The sequence below is a fragment of the Petromyzon marinus genome, chromosome 46 (genome assembly GCF_048934315.1).
Source record: "Petromyzon marinus isolate PM22_M1 ecotype Great Lakes invasive population chromosome 46, UKy_Petmar_22M1.pri1.0, whole genome shotgun sequence".
Classification (NCBI taxonomy): Eukaryota; Metazoa; Chordata; class Hyperoartia; order Petromyzontiformes; family Petromyzontidae; genus Petromyzon; species Petromyzon marinus.
The window spans coordinates 90,428-116,795 of record NC_133712.1 but is presented as its reverse complement, the minus strand read 5'-3'; the positions used below and the strand labels follow the sequence as shown (position 1 = coordinate 116,795).

General features: G+C 48.3%; 1 protein-coding gene across 2 annotated transcripts in view; it reads left to right on the top strand.

The window, feature by feature from the left end:
- Positions 1 to 26,061, top strand: part of LOC142930937 (uncharacterized) — a 162,481-nt gene extending 136,420 nt beyond the window's left edge. The window contains exons 1-2 of one of the 2 annotated variants that reach the window (XM_076074128.1): positions 23,377 to 24,769; positions 25,534 to 26,061. In XM_076074128.1, coding sequence (XP_075930243.1) covers positions 24,665 to 24,769; positions 25,534 to 25,824 — 396 coding nt within the window. In that variant the 5' untranslated portion in view covers positions 23,377 to 24,664 and the 3' untranslated portion in view covers positions 25,825 to 26,061. Of the gene's footprint in view, positions 1 to 23,376; positions 24,770 to 25,533 lie in introns of those variants that run through there. The other variant, XM_076074127.1, reaches the window with a different exon arrangement.
- Positions 26,062 to 26,368: the final 307 nt, after the last annotated feature.

The window sequence follows — 26,368 nt, the reverse complement described above, 5'->3', positions numbered from 1 at the left end:
CCCTTCTGGCAGGCCATACTATGACACTTGAACAGCAACGGGAAGGGTGGTTTAACAACATTTGTGTGATCCACCCACCCTTGTTGCCTCCATAGTGCTGGGTTACAGGACTTCGCCACCAACACCACCCGGGTTTTGGATCTTGGGAGTTTCAGCCACCCGTGGTTAAACGACGTTCACAAATGTAGCGAGTTGATGGTCACAACCAGGCACAAGTGACTGCAAAAATAATGACTCGTTGCAGTAAAGGTTGCCTTTGTTTAATAATCTTTGCTGCTGTTCCTGCTGAGCGAAACGCCCATCAAGGCTCCATCGAGAACATTCATCACCCGGACAGAGGTGACCAGAGACCAAAACTCATCACACAAATGCCCTCTTTACTTGCGATTATCAACTCTACATCTCATTTTCTCATCCGGCACAGAACTCTCATTTGTGGTTCTTTTTTTTAATTCCACGTCCCCAAACCGTCGTGACAATGAGGAGCTCAGTTCATGTCCGTCCTTAGAGTGTGAATAATGTTCCGATTGTTGTGTAGGTTGACACCCCTGTGTGATTTTGTTGGTTCATGGCCTGACCCTGACAGTACAATCTAGATGTTTCAATCCCCCAAAGGTGACATTAATGGTATCATTTGTATGCCCACCCTAGTGTGGCACTGATTGTTCAATCAATTTTCTTCTGTATTTTGACAGCGATTGGAAAACCCTCTCTTCTGTCCTCACGATGGCTTATCATTGGACGACAGGCAGCCAATCACAAGGCACGGTACTGAAGGTAGCTCACACTTAGTTGTGCTGGTTATATCGGCAAAGCTCATGATATGGATTATATTTTTTTATTCGTGACAGTTGATGAGTACACCTAGCCTGTCACGAGTAGATTTCATTTTATTGATATGAAAAAATACTGTGCTGTTTTTTAATCACACTCATAATTTGAGTAGTAATCATACAAATAATTGCCATGTTCTGTGTACAAATTAAACATAATTTATTGAAATAAATAACAAATAATGTCCTGACTGCATTTACAGTGGGGCGCAAGCAAAAATAACAAAATACTTTTCAGTAACATTGTCCTAAAAGTAAAACTTACATAATAGGTGATGTTTTAAGCAATGACCCTTCTTTGGCTGCAGCGTGTATGTGCATATTATTTATTTCGCTATCTTTGTGTCTGTGTTCAATTGCGTGCATTTTCATTCACATGTGTGTGTATTCATTCCTGTTTCTCTGTTAACGTGTCTTTATTTGCCTGTCTGCATGCGTATGTCTTGTGTGTCAGCGGTTGCAACAGGTGTGTGGCCATGTATATTATTGCGTGTGTGTGAGTGTGTGTTCACGTGTGTATTCTTCAGTCTGTATCTCTGTGCATCTTCTGTGCTAGCGTATGTCTGTATGTCGCTAGAGAGCGGTTGTGCAGTGGTAGTGTGTAGTGGCACGTTCCTGACGGCCTAAGTTCCATTCCCGGTCACGACGAACAGCAGTAGTTTAGCTGGTTAGCGTGCTGCACTATTAACCTGGCGACCCAAGTTCGATTGCTGCTTATGGCCAACACCGGTGACGAATATCTAAAACGGTCCTGGGACTCCCTTAGATTAATTCAGCCTTAAATGAGTACTCAGTGCGTGTAAAGCATCAGCACTGGGGAGACAAAGGTGGCTGGGTGTGTGTTGGTCCTCCCATCCCCTTTGTGTTCTGTGCTGACCTTCGTAGATGCTCGCTAACAGCACTTGCCCTAAAAGTCTTTTCAAGGCTTTATTGAGGATCTTTGACTTTTGTCTTTGTGTGGTGCAGTGGAGGGAGCACGGAGGGCGGTGCCTGCCACGCGCCCGGTCCTCACCCTGTTTGACGTGAGCCCAACATCCTCACACGACCACAACCAACCCATGTCTCATCTCCCACACCGCTGGCGAAAGCACTGTGTGTGTGATCTCGTGTGCTGTAGCTTTCTGTACCGTGCTGTGTTTGCTGTGTTAGCCATCATGTGCTGGAGCGTTCTGTGCGTTCTCTTGTGTGCTGTCGCATTCTGAGCTGTGCTGAAATTGCTGTCATGTTGCTGTAGCGCTCTGCACTCTGCTGTGGTGTGCAGGACAGCGAAGAGCAGCAGAACGAGGCTCGCACTGCTCAGAGCTCCACGTCCCCAGATGAAGGCAGCGCGTGTCCTGCAGACGTTCGTCAACCCCTTTGGCATGGTGAGACATGGGGAGACAGGGACATGTGGAGGCACAGGGGTAGTTGAGTGCCAAGGAGATACATGGACTTTGAGACACGGGAATTACAAGGACACCAAGACAATGCAGCGATACAAGCGACTTAGGGACGTGGGGAACACACAGGAGGCATGGTAAATGAGAGACAGATAGGAGGCATAGAGACACAATATTAGCACAGGGTCACACGTAACACGGGGTCACTTAGGATTTGGATAAAACGGTCTTCATTGACACACAAATCCTGGAAACATGAAGACGTGGGGACTTGAAGTGGTTGAAAATAAAAAGTTCGCTTGTGCATCTGTTCATGTGCTTGTGCTTGCAGTATCTACCATCCAGTGACGGGAAATCTCTGCCATTTCAAGAAAAGAAATTGGATCCTAACTCAAAAGTGTTTGAGGTAATACGTGATTGTTGTGTGCTAACATCTTGCTCACATCATCATCTCCATCATCATTATCTCCATTATTCCATTTCACAAACCACTTGTGCGGATGGGTGCTGAGTGAGGAATTTTAGTGGTTTGGTGATTAATGTGGTTATTTGAGTGCATGTTTGAGCAGATGAGTGGGTGAATGAATGGTTGAGTGAGTGCTTGGGTAGGTGAGAGAGTGTAGTTGAGCGCATGAGTGGTTGGATCGTTGAACGAGTACCTGAGTGGCTGAGTAAGTGAATGAGTGTTTAAGTAGTTGACTGAGTGAGTGATGAGAACCCGTTGAGTGCTATCTCATCCGTCTCTGTAGATCTGTAGTCGCTGGAAACTGATGAAAGCGCCAGAGAAACCAAAGAAAAGCTCTGCACAGCCTGCAAAAGCCAAACACGGTGAAGGAACACACACACACACCATGAACACAGAGACATGCACTAATCCAGCAGTCGCAAACACTTGCACGTGCATGTGCACACACACACACATGCAGACAAGTACAGAAGTCGAGGCGTGGCTCACACACACACACACACGACAAAAACAAAATCGTATCACCTTTAACAGACTTGGGGCAAGTGCTATTAGCAAGCGTCTCTGAAGATCCAGGATTACACGAGGGGTGGGTAGTCAACACCAGGCTCGGCTGCCTTTGTTTCCCCAGCACTGATGATTACACATCGTGCCCGGTACTCATTTAAGGCTCCGTCGACCTCGGGGAGGCCCAGGACTTGATCAAATATTTGCCATTGCTGTTGATCGCAAGCGATGAAATCAGGTGACTGGGTTTGCAGTGCATTAACCAGCACACTACTGCACGCACGCGCCATGAGTGACGGATCCCCGTGTCTGCAGCTAAGAAGAAGATGAAGGTGGAGCTCCCTCAAGAGGAGCCGGTCGCCGTACCAACTGTGCGAGACCACAATTATCTGAACCGGTCCTGGGCCTCCCCTAGTTTGACTCGGCCTCAATTGAGTACCTGGTGCGATGTTTAAAAACATTGCCGCTTGGGAGACAAAGGCGGCCGGGCGTGGTGCTGGCCACCCAACCCCTCGTGTGCCGTTTCGGCCTTCATAGGTGCTCTCTAACAGCACTTGTCCCAACAGTCTGTTAAAGCTCTACGGGGGATCTGTGTTTGTTGTCTGGGTGCGTGCCAGCATGTGTGTGTGACGTGTGTGGTCGTATAATATCGAGTTGTGATGTGCGGTTGGTTTGTTGGGTTGTGCCGTCTGTGTGCTTTCGTCCCGCTCGACCGCCTATCTACCTCTTCTACTCTAGTTTGTCCGCCCACCGTTGAGCGGCTATTCCTGTGCGTGGCCCCGTAGCATCACTCATACCGTTCCTTCCTGGGCATCACCTGCCTCATGCAAATCTCGACGCGCGAAGAGGACTTCATTATCGACACACTGATGCTGCGCGACGACCTGCACATCCTCAACGAGGCCTTCACCAACCCCAACATTGTCAAGGTGAGAGGCACGCGTTCACGTAGACATGCATAAACAAAATAATCGAGTGAGACAGCAAAAGAAGGAGAGAGACATCCCTCTCCCTCGCCGACTTTGTAGCACGACGCCTGGGTCCCTCCAGCTTGCTGCCAATGTATCATTGCACTGCCTGCACACTCGATATGAATGCCATTGGGTGAATGTTTACAACAATAAATTGCACTTGTATTGCACCTAAAGCGTAACAAACATCTCGGGGCGCAGAATTACACGGGGAGAACAGGAGGGAGCAGAATTTTTATTTTTATTTAAAGCTTTCGTGACTGCAGGGATTGATATTCTTGGTTCTTTCGGTAAAGTCACGTAGAAGGGCAACAATAAAATAATAAAAATATAAAACAATAAATTTCTTGCTGTGGTTTTCACACCTGATGATGATTGCTTCTGTTGCAGTCGAAACGTCGTGATAATTTAATTGTTTTATATTTTTATTATTTTATTGCTTCCCTTCTACGTGGTGGTGACTTTACCGAAAGGACCAAAGAATAGGAGGGAGCAGGTCGGACCGAGCAAGGGAAATAGAGAAAGGAAGCAATTAAGGGGGGCTGGCTGCAGCCATGCCTTGTTGACAGCGGCGGCGACGATGGTTACTTGGGACGTTGTAACCATATCTTGAGCACCGGCCACGTGAGAGGCGTGGTGCTTGACGCGGCGACGCAGTGGCGCAGTGATTGCCACGGTGACGTGGTGATTGACGCTGCGGTGTGGCGGGGGCGCAGGTTTTCCACGGAGCGGACTCGGACATTGAGTGGCTGCAACGTGACCTGGGCCTGTACGTGGTGGGCCTGTTCGACACGCACCCAGCGGCGCGCTCCCTAGGCTTCGCCAGAAACTCGCTCGCCCACCTCCTCATGCACTACTGCAGCCTGTCTACCGACAAGCAGTACCAGCTGGCTGACTGGCGCATCCGGTACGCACGCCGCACTTGCTCGAACCTCTGCATACGCGCGCGCATGCATGGGCTAACTTGTACACACGTACAAAAACAAAGGCAAAGATCCCCTGTATAGCCTCAACTAATTGTTGGGGAAAGTGCTGTGAAGGAGGGGGTGGGTGGCCAGTAGCATGCACGGCCGCCTTTGTCTCCCCAGTGGTGATGTTTACACACCGCTACACCAGGTACTCATTTGAGGCTGAGTCGAGCTAGTGGAGGGCCGGGACCGGTTCAGATAATTGTCACAGGTGTTGGCCGTGAGTAGAAATCGAACTCGTTTCACCAGGTTCATAGCACAGGGTGCTAGCCGATACTCTACTGCTTACACATTCACACACAAGGACAAAGATCCCCCGTGTCGCCTGAATAGACTGCTGAATCTAGTTGGCCAGGGTGAGGAATTGAAGTCCCATCACTGGGTTCATAGAACAGTACATATGAAGCACTTTCACCCCCCCCCCCTCCTCAAGTTATCTTAGCGAGCCCCTATTAAGGCTGGCACAATGTTTGAGAGGGTAATGTGGTAAGCATCATGCCTGACCTCCTTTGTTTCCCCAGTGCTGATGTTCATATCTTATACTAGGTACTCATTTAAGGCCCAGTCAGTCTTGGGGGAGGTCCAATACTGGTTACTATATCACTCCCAAATGATGTTAGCCTTCACCGGAAATGAAACATGGGTCAACAGATAAATGTTGCGGTACTTTAATATCTGCGTCTCATACACACTCGCATGCACACACTCACACACAACCACATACACACTCACAATTGCATACACACGCACACAAACACTTGCACACTTCCACGTATGCACGCCACACACACACAGGCCTCTCCTGCCAGACATGCTGCACTATGCGCGTGCCGACACGCACTACCTGCTGTACGTGTACGACCGCGTCCGCGCCGACCTGCTCACCAAGGCGCTGGGCCGACCCAACCTCCTGCAGCTTGTGGTGGGACCAGAGCCGAACTGTGGCCCTCAAGGTGAGTGGCGCGTGGGCAATGGCTGAGCCAGGATTTTCAGGTGGGGGGGGGGGGGGGGGCAACCCCTCCAGCAATGAAAAAAGATAGTGTTAGTAAGTAAGGACTTGTCCTTTGGTTTTTATTTGACGCGTGTGCGGCGATGGCGCAGCCATCGATCGAGGGTCGAGTTCGAACCGCGTTGTGTGATCGGCATCGCGCTCGCTGAAGGTGTTGATGCCTTCAGGGAAGTCGTGTCCTGTATACGCAACTGCGCACAATTCTGTGAGTCACTTATAACTGCTTTGCCGTTACTTATTACCAATTATGGACTCGGACTATTGTCCTATCATCTCATAGAGTCCCTGACACGTAATAATATGCTACAAAGTGGCAGTGAAGGTCGCAAAATGCCGATCGGATCATTGGGGGGGCACGTGCCACCCAACCCCCCACTGGCTCCACCAGTGAGCAAGTTGCAAGCCTATCTTTGTAAGCAAATCCACCATTCTCACTCTCGATCGGGACAGTTTTCCCACCTCTCCAAAAATATTGTTTATTCCGTTACAAGTCCTCAAGCAATAAATAAAGAATATATTTATCTTTTTTGCTAGATCAACGAAGTGATATAGTTCATGGTGTAATGTGTGTAGACTATTGTCCTATCATCTCATAGAGTCCCTGGAACGTAATAATATGCTACACAGTGGCAGTGGAGGGGGTCTCAAAATGCCGATTTATGTTCAATGTGGTGACTCGGGCCCGCCGTACCGTTTTAATGTTCATGCATCCTAATTAGTGCATTCGCGATAAAAATTCCCACAGGAAACATTGGTTACCGACTTTCAGAACTGGTAATTGATGCTGAAAACAATTACCAGTTAACCGATGATCGTTTTAACAACCCTGGTAATTATTGCTGCCGCTGTCACTCCCTCTCTCTCCCTGTGTGCGTCTGTGTGTGTGTCTCAGCGCTACCACAAGCCGGTGTTCACCGAGGACTCCTACCTGGAGCTGCTGCACAAGCACAAACAGCCACTGGATGTGCAGCAGAGCAGCGCCGCCCGGCTCCTGTACGCCTGGCGCGACCGCACGGCACGCGCCGAGGACGAGAGCACGGGGTGAGAGCGCACGCGGCGCTGAAATAGCTGTGTACTGCACTGCATAGCATAGTGCAGCAAAGCACGGGACTTTCCAACAGCGTAGAATAACACAGCAAACGGAACAACACCACAGTGTTCAACATTTTTAACTTGATTTATCAGAATATTTATTTAGACTGGAGGAATCCGATGAGCTATGAACTCTTTATCACAGATGTCCAGAGTAGCGACAAATGTATGAATATAAAGTATATAAGTGCAAATTGCATAATTACATTAATTACTGTAGATTTTTTAACACTCAATGCACTTTAGGGCAAGGCAGCAAAACAACAACAAAAACGATCCAAGACCGCACCAAAACAACACACAGTCTAAATTTTGATTTAAAACTTTCGTGACTGCAGTAATTCATATTCTTAGCTCTTTCGGTAAAGTCACGTTGAAGGGAAACAATAAATAATAAAATATTTATAAAACAATAAAAAATATCACGACGTTTCGACCATAACACATTAAAATGGAAATATCAATACACGGGTGTTTATAATATAGCACAGTCAAACACTGGGGTGTACGACGCAGCACTTTTTAATTTACCTGATCGTGATCCTGAACCAGTTGTAGAAACTTCACATTCCAGTGCCGTAGGTCAATGGTTGCGTTGTACGATTACTGTCGCTGTTGCGTTGTTGGGCCTGTACGGCCTGTGTGATTATTGTTATTGCTGAGATGTGCATTGTGCCCTGGCCTGACCGGTGTGTGTTGTGCTGTTGCTGTCACAGATAAGTCCTCCCAAACCACATGCTCATGAAGATCGCAGAGGAGATGCCTCGGTAAGCCGCGCACGGTGGTCGTGGGGCCGGTGGTGGCAGGGACAGTTGGGATGGTGGTGCGAGTGATACCCATGATGGTATTGACAGCGGTGGTAATATTCGCCCTCCAACAACAACGAAGGTCAGAAGAGTGATGCTCACAATAAAGAGCGGAGTGCCGGGCGGCTAAAATGCAGCAAGTTGGCACAGTCGCGTGCACAGCTGGTGCATCTGCCCCAGTCATTGCAGTCAGTCAACCCATGGCACCTGGCTCTGTTCCGTGAGCTCCTGTTAACGAGCCTTCGACACTGCACGTGGCTTCGGAGTGCACCTGGCCTGAGACAACCGCCGTGGTGATGTCACCGCCACTTATTGGCATATGGCGCCTGTTCTTGTTGTTGGTAATAGTGGTGGTGGCTGATGATTGTGCTGGTAGTAGTGAGAGTGGTAGTGATAGTGTTGATGGTGGTGCCACTCATAATGTTTTGATGTGGATGGTGATCTGGATGCTGGTGATGATATGGATATGGTGATAGTATGATGGTGATGATGAAGGTTGCATTGTGGTAATAGCATTGGTTAGTATGATCCTGATAATGACCAGGCTATATATACGTACGCCAGACAAGACAGGCTTTACGTACGTATGCCAGCCTGAACACAATATACATACGTACGCCAGGATAAACAGGCTATACATACAATAAATAATATAATTTTATTGTATTTCTACATACGTGACTTTACCGAAAAAACCAATGAGTAATTTTATGCAGTCACGAAAGCTTTAATACTTTATTAGGCTATACATTCATAGACTTTCCTGAGCTGCCTATACGCACGTACGCCAGAATGAACAATATACGTATGTACACCAGCATGAATAGGATATATGTACGCCATCTTGAACGGATATGCTTTTGCCAGTATCAATGGCTATATGCACCCTAGTCCATGCCATTGCTGTTTGATGCAAGACAGAGAGGGAGTGCTGGCTTGTTGTAACGTTGTGCTGTTTCTGTGAGATTGTGTTGTTGCTGTGACGTGGTTTTGCCGTGATGTTGCATTGCTCTGGCGTTGTGTTGTGACGCGTGTCGCTGCTCTAACATGTTGTCATCGTCGTTGCCGACGCAGGGAGCTGCAGGGCGTGCTCGCGTGCTGCAATCCGGTGCCGCCCCTCTTGAGGCAGAACGCCAATGAGCTGTGGCAGCTCGTCAAGCAGGCACGCCTCGTCCCGCTCATCAAGGTGAGCGCAGAAGCGGAGGCGGCTCGGTGGAGCAGCGAGGGGTTCATAATGGACAGCCACGGTTGAGATACGGATGAAGGATAGATAGGGCAAGAGAGTCGGAGAACGAGAACAGAGACAAAAGAGTGGGAGACAGAGACTGAAAGTCATAGGGGGAGAGGGATAGCGAGTGGTCAGAGGCAGAATGTTCATAAATAAATATAATCAAACATTTAATATAATCTTGATTTGAAGCTTTCGTGACTGCGGGAATCCATACTCTTTGGTTCTTTCGGTAAAGTCACGTAGGTATAAAATATTAGATCACGACGTTTCGATCGCAACACAAGCAATCGTCATCAGGTGGGACAACCACACCAACTGCTGAAGACAGCAGTGGGACAACCACACCAACTGCTGTCTTCAGCAGTTGGTGTGGTTGTCCCACCTGATGACGATTGCTTGTGTTGCCATCGAAACGTCGTAATCTATTGTTTTTCTACCTACCTGACTTTACCGAAAGAACCAAAGAGTATGGATTTAAAATAGGTGGTGACTGGGTGGCTCCTGGGGCCAATACTGGGTCAAACACAATGATCCGGCACTGTTTCAATAATAATTTTTTAACTTGTGACACACTGCACATTATTCGCTCACTCGAAGCGAGAGAACGACTCAGAGGCGTGAGGAGGAACCACAGACGAGCGGGAAAGGCTACCAGGCGGTGAGCCTGTGCCAAATTTCCCCCCAAACTTTGTGGTCGTCTATATATGAAGGTGTTATCAACCAATTAATGAGTGTTTACATATGCGAGGGAACCGGAGTTCCTGGAGAAAACCCACACATGCGCGGAGGCAACAGTCGATCCCATACAGAACGAATAGATAAAGTCAACCTTTGCTGTACCCCCTTCTAGCAGGCCATGCTATGACACCTGAAAAGCAACGGGAAGGGAGTTTAACAACATTTGTGTGATCCACCCACCCTTGTTGCCTCCATAGTGCTGGGTTACAGGACTTCGCCACCAACACCACCCGGCTAAGATCCTAGGTTTTGGATCTTGGGAGTTTCAGCCACCCGTGGTTAAACGACGTTCACAAATGTAGCGAGTTGATGGTCACAACCAGGCACAAGTGACTGCAAAAATAATGACTCGTTGCAGTAAAGGTTGCGTTTGTTTAATAATCTTTGCTGCTGTTCCCGCAGAGCGAAACGCCCATCAAGGCTCCATCGAGAACATTCATCACCTGGACAGAGGTGACCAGAGACCAAAACTCATCACACAAATGCCATCTTTACTTGCGATTATAAACTCGACATCTCATTTTCTCATCCGGCACAGAACTCTTCATTTGTGGTTCTTTTTTTTAATTCCACGTCCCAAAACCGTCGTGACAATGAGGAGCTCAGTTCATGTCCGTCCTTAGAGTGTGAATAATGTTACGATTGTCGTGTAGGTTGACACCCCTGTGTGATTTTGTTGGTTCATTGCCTGACCCTGACAGTACAATCTAGATGTTTCAATCCCCCAAAGGTGACATTAATGGTATCATTTGTATGCCCACCCTAGTGTGGCACTGATTGTTCAATCAATTTTCTTCTGTGTTTTGACAGCGATTGGAAAACCCTCTCTTGTGTCCTCACGATGGCTTATCATTGGACGACAGGCAGCCAATCACAAGGCACGGTACTGAAGGTAGCTCACACTTAGTTGTGCTGGTTATATCGGCAAAGCTCATGATATGGATTGTATATTTTTTATTCGTGACCAGTGATGTGTACACCTAGCCTGTCACGAGTAAATTTCATTTTATTGACATGAAAAAATACCGTGCTGTTTTTTAATATCACACTTATAATTTGAGTAGTAATCATACAAATAATTGCCATGTTCTGCGTACAAATTAAACATAATTTAGTGACATAAATAACAAGTAATGTCCTCTTCTTTGGTTCTTTCGGTAAAGTCACGTAGAATGAGAATAAAATAATAAATTGATAAAATAAAATAACACAATAATATTCTCACGACGTTTCGGCCACAACACAAGCGCTGTCCTACCAGACAGTCTCGCTCCCTTCACCTGATGAAGGCCGCTTGTGTTGTGGCCGAAACGTCGTGAGAATATTATTGTGTTATTTTATTTTATCAATTTATTATTTTATTCTCATTCTACGTGACTTTACCGAAAGAACCAAAGAAGATGAATCATTGCAGTCACGAAAGCTTTAAATCGAAAAGTAATGTCCTGACTGCATTTACAGTGGGGCACAAGCAAAATAACAAAATACTTTTCAGTAACATTGTCCTAAAAGTAAAACTTACATAATAGGTGATGTTTTAAGCAATGACCCTTCTTTGGCTGCTGCGTGTATGTGCGTATTATTTCTGTGACTATCTTTGCGTCTATGTCTGTGTTCAATTGCGTGCATTTCCATTCATATGTGTGTGTATTCATTCCTGTATCTCTGTTAACGTGTCTTTATTTGCCTGTCTGCATGCGTACGTTTTGTGTGTCAGCGGTTGCAACAGGTGTGTGGCCCTGTATATTATTGCTTGTGTGTGGGTGTGTGTGTTCACGTGTGTATTGTTCAGTCTGTATCTCTCTGCATCTTCTGTGCTAGCTTATGTCTGTATGTCACTAGAGAGCGGCTGTGCAGTGGTAGTGTGTAGTGGCACGATCCTGATGGCCTAAGTTCCATTCCCGGTCACGACGAACAGCAGTAGTTTAGCTGGTTAGCGTGCTGCACTATTAACCTGGCGACCCAAGTTCGATAGCTGCTTATGGCCAACACCGGTGACGAATATCTAAACCGGTCCTGGGGCTCCCTTAGATTAATTCAGCCTTAAATGAGTACTCAGTGCGTGTAAAGCATCAGCACTGGGGAGACAAAGGTGGCTGGGTGTAGTGTTGGTCCTCCCATCCCCTTCGTGTTCTGTGCTGACCTTCGTAGATGCTCGCTAACAGCACTTGCCCTAAAAGTCTTTTCAAAGCTATATTGAGGATCTTTGACTTTTGTCTTTGTGTGGTGCAGTGGAGGGAGCACGGAGGGCGGTGCCTGCCACGCGCCCGGTCCTCACCCTGTTTGACGTGAGCCCAACATCCTCACACGACCACAACCAACCCATGTCTCATCTCCCACACCGCTGGCGAAAGCACTTTGTGTGTGATCTCGTGTGCTGTAGCTTTCTGTACCGTGCTGTGTTTGCTGTGTTAGCCATCATGTGCTGGGGCGTTCTGTGTGTTCTCTTGTGTGCTGTCGCATTCTGAGCTGTGCTGAAATTGCTGTCTTGTTGCTGTAGTGCGCTGCGATGTGCTGTAGCGCTCTGCGCTCTGCTGTGGTGTGCAGGACAGCGAAGAGCAGCAGAACGAGGCTCGCACTGCTCAGAGCTCCACGTCCCAGATGAAGGCAGCGCGTGTCCTGCAGACGTTCGTCAACCCCTTTGGCATGGTGAGACATGGGGAGACAGGGACATGTGGAGGCACAGGGGTAGTTGAGTGGCATTGAGATACATGGACTTTGAGACACGGGAATTACAAGGACACCAAGACAATGCAGCGATACAAGCGACTTAGGGACGTGGGGAACACACAGGAGGCATGGTAAATGAGAGACAGATAGGAGGCATAGAGACACAATATTAGCACAGGGTCACACGTGACACGGGGTCACTTAGGATTTGGATAAAACGGTCTTTATTGACGCACAAATCCTGGAAACATGAAGACGTGGGGACTCGAGGAAGTGATTGAAAATAAAAAGTTCGCTTGTGCATCTGTTCATGTGCTTGTGCTTGCAGTATCTACCATCCAGTGACGGGAAATCTCTGCCATTTCAAGAAAAGAAATTGGATCCTAACTCAAAAGTGTTTGAGGTAACACGTGATTGTTGTGTGCTAACATCTTGCTCACATCTCCATCATCATTATCTCCATCATTCCATTTCACAAACCACTTGTGCGGATGGGTGCTGAGTGAGCAATTTTAGTGGTTTGGTGATTAATGTGGTTATCTGAGTGCATGTTTGAGCAGATGAGTGGGTGAATGAATGGTTGAGTGAGTGCTTGGGTAGGTGAGAGAGTGTAGTTGAGCGCATGAGTGGTTGGATTGTTGAACGAGTACCTGAGTGGCTGAGTAAGTGAATGAGTGTTTAAGTAGTTGACTGAGTGAGTGATGAGAACCCGTTGAGTGCTATCTCATCCGTCTCTGTAGATCTGTAGTCGCTGGAAACTGATGAAAGCGCCAGAGAAACCAAAGAAGAGCTCGGCACAGCCTGCAAAAGCCAAACACGGTGAAGGCACACACACACCATGAACACAGAGACATGCACTAATCCAGCAGTCGCAAACACTTGCACGTGCATGTGCACACACACACACATGCAGACACGTACAGAAGTCGAGGCGTTGCTCACAAACACACGACAAAAAAATCGTTTCACCTTTAACAGACTTGGGGCAAGTGCTGTTAGCAAGCATCTCTGAAGATCCAGGATTACACGAGGGGTGGGTAGTCAACACCAGGCTCGGCTGCCTTTGTTTCCCCAGCACTGATGATTACACATCGTGCCCGGTACTCATTTAAGGCTCCGTCGACCTCGGGGAGGCCCAGGACTTGATCAAATATTTGCCATTGCTGTTGATCGGAAGCGGGAATTGAAATCAGGTCACTGGGTTTGCAGTGCATTAACCAGCACACTACTGCACGCACGCGCCATGAGTGACGGATCCCCGTGTCTGCAGCGGAGAAGAAGATGAAGGTGGAGCGCCCTCAAGAGGAGCCGGTCGCCGTACCGACTGTGCGAGAGCACAATTATCTGAACCGGTCCTGGGCCTCCCCTAGTTTGACTCGGCCTCAATTGAGTACCTGGTGCGGTGTTTAAAAACATTGCCGCTTGGGAGACAAAGGCGGCCGGGCGTGGTGCTGGCCACCCAACCCCTCGTGTGCCGTTTCGGCTTTCATAGGTGCTCTCTAACAGCACTTGTCCCAACAGTCTGTTAAAGCTCTACGGGGGATCTGTGTTTGTTGTCTGGGTGAGTGCCAGCATGTGAGTGTGACATGTGTGGTCGTATAATATCGAGTTGTGATGTGCGGTTGGTTTGTTGGGTTGTGCCGTCTGTGTGCTTTCGTCCCGCTCGACCGCCTATCTGCCTCTTCTACTCTTGTTTGTCCGCCCACCGTTGAGCGGCTATTCCTGTGCGTGGCCCCGTAGCATCACTCATACCGTTCCTTCCTGGGCATCACCTGCCTCATGCAAATCTCGACGCGCGAAGAGGACTTCATTATCGACACACTGATGCTGCGCGACGACCTGCACATCCTCAACGAGGCCTTCACCAACCCCAACATTGTCAAGGTGAGAGGCACGCGTGCACGTAGACATGCATAAACAAAATAATCGAGTGAGACAGCAAAATAAGGAGAGAGATATCCCTCTCCCTCGCCGACTTTGTAGCACGACGCCTGGGTCCCTCCAGCTTGCTGCCAATGTATCATTGCACTGCCTGCACACTCGATATGAATGCCATTGGGTGAATGTTTACAACAATACATTGCACTTGTATCGCACCTAAAGCGTAACAAACATCTCGGGGCGCAGAATTACACGGGGAGAACAGGGGGGAGCAGAATTTGTTATTTATTTAAAGCTTTCGTGACTGCAGGGATTCATATTCTTGGTTCTTTCGGTAAAGTCACCACGTAGAAGGGCAACAATAAAACAATTAAAATATAAAACGATACAATTCTTGCTGTGGTTTTCACACCTGATGATGATTGCTTGTGTTGCAGTCGAAACGTCGTGAGAATTTTATTGTTTTATATTTTTATTGTTTTATTGCTTCCCTTCTACGTGGTGGTGACTTTACCGAAAGGACCAAAGAATAGGAGGGAGCAGGTCGGACCGAGCAAGGGAAATAGAGAAAGGAAGCAATTAAGGGGGGCTGGCTGCAGCCATGCCTTGTTGACAGCGGCGGCGGCGGCGACGATGGTTACTAGGGACGTTGTAACCATATCTTGAGCACCGGCCACGTGAGAGGCGTGGTGCTTGACGCGGCGACGCAGTGGCGCAGTGATTGCCACGGTGACGTGGTGATTGATGCTGCGGTGTGGCGGGGGCGCAGGTTTTCCACGGAGCGGACTCGGACATTGAGTGGCTGTAACGTGACCTGGGCCTGTACGTGGTGGGCCTGTTCGACACGCACCCAGCGGCGCGCTCCCTCGGCCTCGCCAGAAACTCGCTCGCCCACCTCCTCATGCACTACTGCAGCCTGTCTACCGACAAGCAGTACCAGCTGGCTGACTGGCGCATCCGGTACGCACGCCGCACTTGCTCGAACCTCTGCATACGCGCGCGCATGCACGGGCTAACTTGTACACACGTACAAAAACAAAGGCAAAGATCCCCTGTATAGCCTCAACTAATTGTTGGGGAAAGTGCTGTGAAGGAGGGGGTGGGTGGCCAGTACCATGCACGGCCGCCTTTGTCTCCCCAGTGGTGATGTTTACACACCGCTACACCAGGTACTCATTTGAGGCTGAGTCGAGCTCGTGGAGGCCCGGGGCCGGTTCAGATAATTGTCACAGGTGTTGGCCGTGAGTAGAAATCGAACTCGTTTCACCAGGTTCATAGCACAGGGTGCTAGCCGCTACTCTACTGCTTACACATTCACACACAAGGACAAAGATCCCCCGTGTCGCCTGAATAGACTGCTGAATCTAGTTCGCCAGGGTGAGGAATTGAAGTCCCATCACTGGGTTCATAGAACAGTACATATGAAGCACTTTCAGCCCCCCCCCTCCCCACTCAAGTTATCTTAGCGAGCCCCTATTAAGGCTGGCACAATGTTTGAGAGGGTAATGTGGTTAGCATCATGCCTGACCTCCTTTGTTTCCCCAGTGCTGATGTTCATATCTTATACTAGGTACTCATTTAAGGCCCAGTCAGTCTTGGGGGAGATCCAATACTGTTTTTTATATCACTCCCAAATGATGTTAGCCTTCACCGGAAATGGAACATGGGTCAACAGATAAATGTTGCGGTACATTAACATCTGCGTCTCATACACACTCGCATGCACACACTCACACACAAACACATACACACTCACAATTGCATACACACGCACACCAACACTTGCACACATCCACGTATGCACGCACACACACACACACAGGCCTCTCCTGCCAGACATGCTGCACTATGCGCGTGCCGACACGCACTACCTGCTGTACGTGTACGACCGCGTCCGCGCCGACCTGCTCACCAAGGCGCTGGGCCGACCCAACCTCCTGCAGCTTGTGTGGGACCAGAGCCGAACTGTGGCACTCAAGGTGAGTGGCGCGTGGGCAATGGCTGAGCCAGGATTTTCAGGTTGGGAGGGGGGGCAACCCCTCCAGCAATGAAAAAGGTAGTGTTAGTAAGTAAGGACTTGTCCCTTGGTTTTTATTTGACGTGTGTGTGGCGATGGCGCAGCCATCGATCGAGGATCGAATTCGAACCGCGTTGTGTGATCGGCATCGCACTCGCTGAAGGTGTTGATGCCTTCAGGGAAGTCGTGTCCTGTATACGCAACTGCGCACAATTCTGTGAGTCACTTAGAACTGCTTTGCCGTTACTTCTTGGCAATTATGTACTCGGACTATTGTCCTATCATCTCATAGAGTCCCTGACACGTAATATGCTACACAGTGGCAGTGGGGGTCGCAAAATGCTGATTTATTACCAATAAACCCCAATGATCCGATCTAAATTAGGGATTTCGATCGGATCATTGGGGGGGCACGTGACACCCCACCCCCCACTGGCTCCACCAATGAGCAAGTTGCAAGCCTATCTTTGTAAGCAAATCCACCACTCTCACTCTCGATCGGGACAGTTTTCCCACCCCTCCAAAAATATTGTTTATTCCGTTACAAGGCCTCGAGCAATAAACAAAGAATATATTTATCTTTTTAACTAGATCAACGAAGTGATATAGTTCATGGTGTAATGTGTGTAGACTATTGTCCTATCATCTCATAGAGTCCTTGGAACGTAATAATATGCTACACAGTGGCAGTGGAGGGGGTCGCAAAATGCCGATTTATGTTCAATGTGGTGACTCGGGCCCGCCGTACCGTTTTAATGTTCATGCATCCTAATTAGTGCATTCACGATGAAAATTCCCACTGGAAACATTGGTTACCGACTTTCAGAACTGGTAATTGATGCTGAAAACAATTACCAGTTAACCGATGATCGTTTTAACAACCCTGGTAATTACTCTTTGGTTTTTTCGGTAAAGTCACGTATAAATGAGAAATAATAAAATTGCATAATAGCGTACGACGTTTTGGTTGCAACACAAGCAGCCATCATCAGGTACAGAAGAGCTAAATTTACGAGAGAGAGGAAACACATAACCCCAGATGTATATACGGACACCCAAGTAGGGGGGAACTAACACAGATACAACAGGGGACACAGAGAGAGAAGCATACCAAACAAGTCTGAACCCTGGTAATTATTGCTGCCGCTGTCACTACTTGCGTTGTTCCATCTACCTCTCTCTCCCTGTGTGCGTGTGTGTGTGTCTCAGCGCTACCACAAGCCGGTGTTCACCGAGGACTCCTACCTGGAGCTGCTGCACAAGCACAAGCAGCCACTGGATGTGCAGCAGAGCAGCGCCGTCCGGCTCCTGTACGCCTGGCGCGACCGCACGGCACGCGCCGAGGACGAGAGCACGGGGTGAGAGCGCACGCGGCGCTGAAATAGCCGTGTACTGCACTGCACAGCATAGTGCAGCAAAGCACGGGACTTTCCGACAGCGTAGAATAACACAGCAAACAGAACAACACCACAGTGTTCAAAATATTTAACTTGATTTATCAGAATATTTATTTAGACTGGAGGAATCCGATGAGCTATGAACTCTTTATCACAGATGTCCAGAGTAGCGAAAAATGTATGAATATAAAGTATATAAGTACAAATTGCATAATTACATTAATTACTGTAGATTTTTTAACACTCAATGCACTCAAGGACAAGGCAGCAAAATAACAACAAAACGATCCAAGACCGCACCAAAACAACACACAGTCCCTCAATAAATTGCACGTTAAAATGGAAATATCGATACACGGGTGTTTTATAATATAGCGCAGTAAAACACTGGGGTGTACGACGCAGCACTTTTTAATTTACCTGATCGCGATCCTGAACCAGTTGTAGAAACTGCACATTCCAATGGCGTAGGTCAATGGTTGCGTAGTACGTTTACTGTCGCTGTTGCGTACGTTTACTGTCCTGCTGTCACAGATACGTCCTCCCAAACCACATGCTCATGAAGATCGCAGAGGAGATGCCTCGGTAAGCCGCGCACGGTGGTGGTGGGGCCGGTGGTGGCAGGGACAGTTGGGATGGTGGTGCGAGTGATACCCATGATGGTAATGACAGTGGTGGTAATATTCGCCCTCCAACAACAACGAAGGGCAGAGGAGCGATGCTCACAATAAAGAGCGGAGTGCCGGGCGGCTAAAATGCAGCAAGTTGGCACAGTCGCGTGCACAGCTGGTGCATCTGCCCCAGTCATTGCAGTCAGTCAACCCATGGCACCTGGCTCTGTTCCGTGAGCCCCTGTTAGCGAGCCTTCGACACTGCACGTGGCTTCGGAGTGCACCTGGCCTGGGACAACAGCCGTGGTGATGTCACCACCACTTATTGGCATATGGCGCCTGTTCTTGTTGTTGGTAATAGTGGTGGTGGCTGATGATTGTGCTGGTAGTAGTGAGAGTGGTAGTGATAGTGTTGATGGTGGTCCAACTCATAATGTTTTGATGTGGATGGTGATCTGGATGCTGGTGATGATATATATATGGTGATAGTATGATGGTCATGATGAAGGTTGCATTGTGGTAATAGCATTGGTTAGTATGATCCTGATAATGACCAGGCTATATATACGCACGCCAGACAAGACAGGCTTTACGTACGTATGCCAGCCTGAACACTATACATACGTACGCCAGGATGAACAGGCTATACATACTCATTGGTTTTTTCGGTAAAGTCACGTATGTAGAAATACAATAAATAATATAATTTTATTGTATTTCTACATACGTGACTTTACCGAAAAAAACAATGAGTAATTTTATGCAGTCACAAAAGCTTTAATACTTTATTAGGCTATACATACGTAGACTTTCCTGAGCTGCCTATACGCACGTTCACCAGAATGAACAATATACGTATGTACACCAGCGTGAATAGGATATATGTACGCCATCTTGAACGGATATGCTTTTGCCAGTATCAACGGCTATATGCACCCTAGTCCACGCCATTGCTGTTTGATGCAAGACAGAGAGGGAGTGCTGCCTTGTTGTAACGTTGTGCTGTTTCTGTGAGATTGTGTTGTTGCTGTGACGTGGTTTTTGCCGTGATGTTGCATTGCTCTGGCGTGTTGTGACGCGTGTCGCTGCTCTAACATGTTGACATCGTCGTTGCCGACGCAGGGAGCTGCAGGGCGTGCTCGCGTGCTGCAATCCGGTGCCGCCCCTCGTGAGGCAGAACGCCAATGAGCTATGGCAGCTCGTCAAGCAGGCACGCCTCGTCCCGCTCATAAAGGTGAGCGCAGAAGCGGAGGCGGCTCGGTGGAGCAGCGAGGGGTTCATAATGGACGGCCAGGGTTGAGATACGGATGAAGGATAGATAGGGCAAGAGAGTCGGAGAACGAGAACAGAGACAAAAGAGAGTGGGAGACAGAGACTGAAAGTCATAGGGGGAGAGGGATAGCGAGTGGTCAGAGGCAGAATGTTCATAAATAAATATAATCAAACATTTAATATAATCTTGATTTGAAGCTTTTCGTGATTGCAGGAATCCATACTCTTTGGTTCTTTCGGTAAAGTCACGTAGGTAGAAAAATAATAGATCACGACGTTTCGATCGCAACACAAGCAATCGTCATCTGTCTTCAGCAGTTGGTGTGGTTGTCCCACCTGATGACGATTGCTTGTGTTGCGATCGAAACGTCGTGATCTATTGTTTTTCTACCTACCTGACTTTACCGAAAGAACCAAAGAGTATGGATTTAATATAGGTGGTGTCTGGGTGGCTCCTGGGGCCAATACTGGATCAAACACAATGATCCGGCACTGCTTCAATAATATTTTTTTAACTTGTGACACACTGCACATTATTCGCTCACTCGAAGCGAGAGAACGACTCAGAGGCATGAGGAGGAACCACAGACGAGCGGGAAAGGCTACCAGGCGGTGAGCCCGTGCCAAATTTCCCCCCAAGCGTTGTGGTCGTCTATATATGAAGGTGTTATCAACCAATTAATGAGTGTTTACATATGGGAGGGAACCGGGGTTCCTGGAGAAAACCCACGCATGCGAGGAGGCAACAGTCGATCCCATACAGAACGAACAGATGAAGTCAACCTTTGCTGTACCCCCTTCTGGCAGGCCATACTATGACACTTGAACAGCAACGGGAAGGGAGTTTAACAACATTTGTGTGATCCACCCACCCTTGTTGCTTCCATAGTGCTGGGTTACAGGGCTTCGCCACCAACACCACCCGGCTAAGATCCTAGGTTTTGGATCTTGGGAGTTTCAGCCACCCGTGGTTAAACGACGTTCACAAATGTAGCGAGTTGATGGTCACAACCAGGCACAAGTGACTGCAAAAATAATGACTCGTTGCAGTAAAGGTTGCCTTTGTTTAATAATCTTTGCTGCTGTTCCTGCTGAGCGAAACGCCCATCAAGGCTCCATCGAGAACATTCATCACCCGGACAGAGGTGACCAGAGACCAAAACTCATCACACAAATGCCCTCTTTACTTGCGATTATCAACTCTACATCTCATTTTCTCATCCGGCACAGAACTCTCATTTGTGGTTCTTTTTTTTAATTCCACGTCCCCAAACCGTCGTGACAATGAGGAGCTCAGTTCATGTCCGTCCTTAGAGTGTGAATAATGTTCCGATTGTTGTGTAGGTTGACACCCCTGTGTGATTTTGTTGGTTCATGGCCTGACCCTGACAGTACAATCTAGATGTTTCAATCCCCCAAAGGTGACATTAATGGTATCATTTGTATGCCCACCCTAGTGTGGCACTGATTGTTCAATCAATTTTCTTCTGTATTTTGACAGCGATTGGAAAACCCTCTCTTCTGTCCTCACGATGGCTTATCATTGGACGACAGGCAGCCAATCACAAGGCACGGTACTGAAGGTAGCTCACACTTAGTTGTGCTGGTTATATCGGCAAAGCTCATGATATGGATTATATGTTTTTTATTCGTGACAGTTGATGAGTACACCTAGCCTGTCACGAGTAGATTTCATTTTATTGATATGAAAAAATACTGTGCTGTTTTTTAATCACACTCATAATTTGAGTAGTAATCATACAAATAATTGCCATGTTCTGTGTACAAATTAAACATAATGTATTGAAATAAATAACAAATAATGTCCTGACTGCATTTACAGTGGGGCACAAGCAAAAATAACAAAATACTTTTCAGTAACATTGTCCTAAAAGTAAAACTTACATAATAAGTGATGTTTTAAGCAATGACCCTTCTTTGGCTGCTGCGTGTATGTGCATATTATTTATTTCGCTATCTTTGTGTCTGTGTTCAATTGCGTGCATTTTCATTCACATGTGTGTGTATTCATTCCTGTTTCTCTGTTAACGTGTCTTTATTTGCCTGTCTGCATGCGTATGTCTTGTGTGTCAGCGGTTGCAACAGGTGTGTGGCCATGTATATTATTGCGTGTGTGTGAGTGTGTGTGTTCACGTGTGTATTCTTCAGTCTGTATCTCTGTGCATCTTCTGTGCTAGCGTATGTCTGTATGTCACTAGAGAGCGGTTGTGCAGTGGTAGTGTGTAGTGGCACGTTCCTGACGGCCTAAGTTCCATTCCCTGTCACGACGAACAGCAGTAGTTTAGCTGGTTAGCGTGCTGCACTATTAACCTGGCGACCCAAGTTCGATTGCTGCTTATGGCCAACACCGGTGACGAATATCTAAAACGGTCCTGGGACTCCCTTAGATTAATTCAGCCTTAAATGAGTACTCAGTGCGTGTAAAGCATCAGCACTGGGGAGACAAAGGTGGCTGGGTGTGTGTTGGTCCTCCCATCCCCTTCGTGTTCTGTGCTGACCTTCGTAGATGCTCGCTAACAGCACTTGCCCTAAAAGTCTTTTCAAGGCTATATTGAGGATCTTTGACTTTTGTCTTTGTGTGGTGCAGTGGAGGGAGCACGGAGGGCGGTGCCTGCCACGCGCCCGGTCCTCACCCTGTTTGACGTGAGCCCAACATCCTCACACGACCACAACCAACTCATGTCTCATCTCCCACACCGCTGGCGAAAGCACTGTGTGTGTGATCTCGTGTGCTGTAGCTTTCTGTACCGTGCTGTGTTTGCTGTGTTAGCCATCATGTGCTGGAGCGTTCTGTGCGTTCTCTTGTGTGCTGTCGCATTCTGAGCTGTGCTGAAATTGCTGTCATGTTGCTGTAGCGCTCTGCGCTCTGCTGTGGTGTGCAGGACAGCGAAGAGCAGCAGAACGAGGCTCGCACTGCTCAGAGCTCCACGTCCCAGATGAAGGCAGCGCGTGTCCTGCAGACGTTCGTCAACCCCTTTGGCATGGTGAGACATGGGGAGACAGGGACATGTGGAGGCACAGGGGTAGTTGAGTGCCAAGGAGATACATGGACTTTGAGACACGGGAATTACAAGGACACCAAGACAATGCAGCGATACAAGCGACTTAGGGACGTGGGGAACACACAGGAGGCATGGTAAATGAGAGACAGATAGGAGGCATAGAGACACAATATTAGCACAGGGTCACACGTGACACGGGGTCACTTAGGATTTGGATAAAACGGTCTTCATTGACACACAAATCCTGGAAACATGAAGACGTGGGGACTTGAAGTGGTTGAAAATAAAAAGTTCGCTTGTGCATCTGTTCATGTGCTTGTGCTTGCAGTATCTACCATCCAGTGACGGGAAATCTCTGCCATTTCAAGAAAAGAAATTGGATCCTAACTCAAAAGTGTTTGAGGTAACACGTGATTGTTGTGTGCTAACATCTTGCTCACATCTCCATCATCATCATTATCTCCATCATTCCATTTCACAAACCACTTGTGCGGATGGGTGCTGAGTGAGGAATTTTAGTGGTTTGGTGATTAATGTGGTTATTTGAGTGCATGTTTGAGCAGATGAGTGGGTGAATGAATGGTTGAGTGAGTGCTTGGGTAGGTGAGAGAGTGTAGTTGAGTGCATGAGTGGTTGGATCATTGACCGAGTACCTGAGTGGCTGAGTAAGTGAATGAGTGTTTAAGTAGTTGACTGAGTGAGTGATGAGAACCCGTTGAGTGCTATCTCATCCGTCTCTGTAGATCTGTAGTCGCTGGAAACTGATGAAAGCGCCAGAGAAACCAAAGAAGAGCTCTGCACAGCCTGCAAAAGCCAAACACGGTGAAGGCACACACACACACACACACCATGAACACAGAGACATGCACTAATCCAGCAGTCGCAAACACTTGCACGTGCATGTGCACACACACACACACACATGCAGACACGTACAGAAGTCGAGGCGTGGCTCACAAACACACGACAAAAACAAAAATCGTATCACCTTTAACAGACTTGGGGCAAGTGCTGTTAGCAAGTGTCTCTGAAGATCCAGGATTACACCAGGGGTGGGTAGTCAACACCAGGCTCGGCTGTCTTTGTTTCCCCAGCACTGATGATTACACATCGTGCCCGGTACTCATTTAAGGCTCCGTCGACCTCGGAGAGGCCCAGGACTTGATCAAATATTTGCCATTGCTGTTGATCGCAAGCGGGAATTGAAATCAGGTCACTGGGTTTGCAGTGCATTAACCAGCACACTACTGCACGCGCCATGAGTGACGGATCCCCGTGTCTGCAGCGGAGAAGAAGATGAAGGTGGAGCGCCCTCAAGAGGAGCCGGTCGCCGTACCGACTGTGCGAGAGCACAATTATCTGAACCGGTCCTGGGCCTCCCCTAGTTTGACTCGGCCTCAATTGAGTACCTGGTGCGATGTTTAAAAACATTGCCGCTTGGGAGACAAAGGCGGCCGGGCGTGGTGCTGGCCACCCAACCCCTCGTGTGCCGTTTCGGCCTTCATAGGTGCTCTCTAACAGCACTTGTCCCAACAGTCTGTTAAAGCTCTACGGGGGATCTGTGTTTGTTGTCTGGGTGCGTGCTAGCATGTGTGTGTGACGTGTGTGGTCGTATAATATCGAGTTGTGATGTGCGGTTGGTTTGTTGGGTTGTGCCATATGTGTGCTTTCGTCCCGCTCGACCGCCTATCTGCCCTTCTACTCTTGTTTGTCCGCCCACCGTTGAGCGGCTATTCCTGTGCGTGGCCCCGTAGCATCACTCATACCGTTCCTTCCTGGGCATCACCTGCCTCATGCAAATCTCGACGCGCGAAGAGGACTTCATTATCGACACACTGATGCTGCGCGACGACCTGCACATCCTCAACGAGGCCTTCACCAACCCCAACATTGTCAAGGTGAGAGGCACGCGTGCACGTAGACATGCTTAAACAAAATAATCGAGTGAGACAGCAAAACAAGGAGAGAGACATCCCTCTCCCTCGCCGACTTTGTAGCACGACGCCTGGGTCCCTCCAGCTTGCTGCCAATGTATCATTGCACTGCCTGCACACTCGATATGAATGCCATTGGGTGAATGTTTACAACAATACATTGCACTTGTATTGCAGCTAAAGCGTAACAAACATCTCGGGGCGCAGAATTACACGGGGAGAACAGGAGGGAGCAGAATTTTTATTTTTATTTAATGCTTTCGTGACTGCAGGGATTCATATTCTTGGTTCTTTCGGTAAAGTCACCACGTAGAAGGGCAACAATAAAATAATAAAAATATTAAACAATAAAATTCTTGCTGTGGTTTTCACACCTGATGACGATTGCTTGTGTTGCAGTCGAAACGTCGTGAGAATTTTATTGTTTTATATTTGTAATATTTTATTGCTTCCCTTCTACGTGGTTGTGACTTTACCGAAAGGACCAAAGAATAGGAGGGAGCAGGTCGGAGCGAGCAAGGGAAATAGAGAAAGGAAGCAATTAAGGGGGGCTGGCTGCAGCCATGCCTTGTTGACAGCGGCGGCGGCGACGATGGTTACTAGGGACGTTGTAACCATATCTTGAGCACCGGCCACGTGAGAGGCGTGGTGCTTGACGAGGCAACGCAGTGGCGCAGTGATTGCCACGGTGACGTGGTGATTGACGCTGCGGTGTGGCGGGGGCGCAGGTTTTCCATGGAGCGGACTCGGACATTGAGTGGCTGCAACGTGACCTGGGCCTGTACGTGGTGGGCCTGTTCGACACGCACCCAGCGGCGCGCTCCCTCGGCCTCGCCAGAAACTCGCTCGCCCACCTCCTCATGCACTACTGCAGCCTGTCTACCGACAAGCAGTACCAGCTGGCTGACTGGCGCATCCAGTACGCACGCCGCACTTGCTCGAACCTCTGCATACGCGCGCGCATGCACGGGCTAACTTGTACACACGTACAAAATCAAAGGCAAAGATCCCCTGTATAGCCTCAACTAATTGTTGGGCAACGTACTGTGAAGGAGGGGGTGGGTGGCCAGTACCATGCACGGCTGCCTTTATCTCCCCAGTGGTGATGTTTACACACCGCTACACCAGGTACTCATTTGAGGCTGAGTCGAGCTAGTGGAGGCCCGGGACCGGTTCAGATAATTGTCACAGGTGTTGGCCGTGAGTAGAAATCGAACTCGTTTCACCAGGTTCATAGCACAGGGTGCTAGCCGCTACTCTACTGCTTACACATTCACACACAAGGACAAAGATCCCCCGTGTTGCCTGAATAGACTGCTGAATCTAGTTGGCCAGGGTGAGGAATAGAAGTCCCATCACTGGGTTCATAGAACAGTACATATGAAGCACTTTCACCCCCCCCCCCCTCCCAACTCAAGTTATCTTAGCGAGCCCCTATTAAGGCTGGCACAATGTTTGAGAGGGTAATGTGGTTAGCATCATGCCTGACCTCCTTTGTTTCCCCAGTGCTGATGTTCATATCTTATACTAGGTGCTCATTTAAGGCTCAGGTCCAATGCTGGT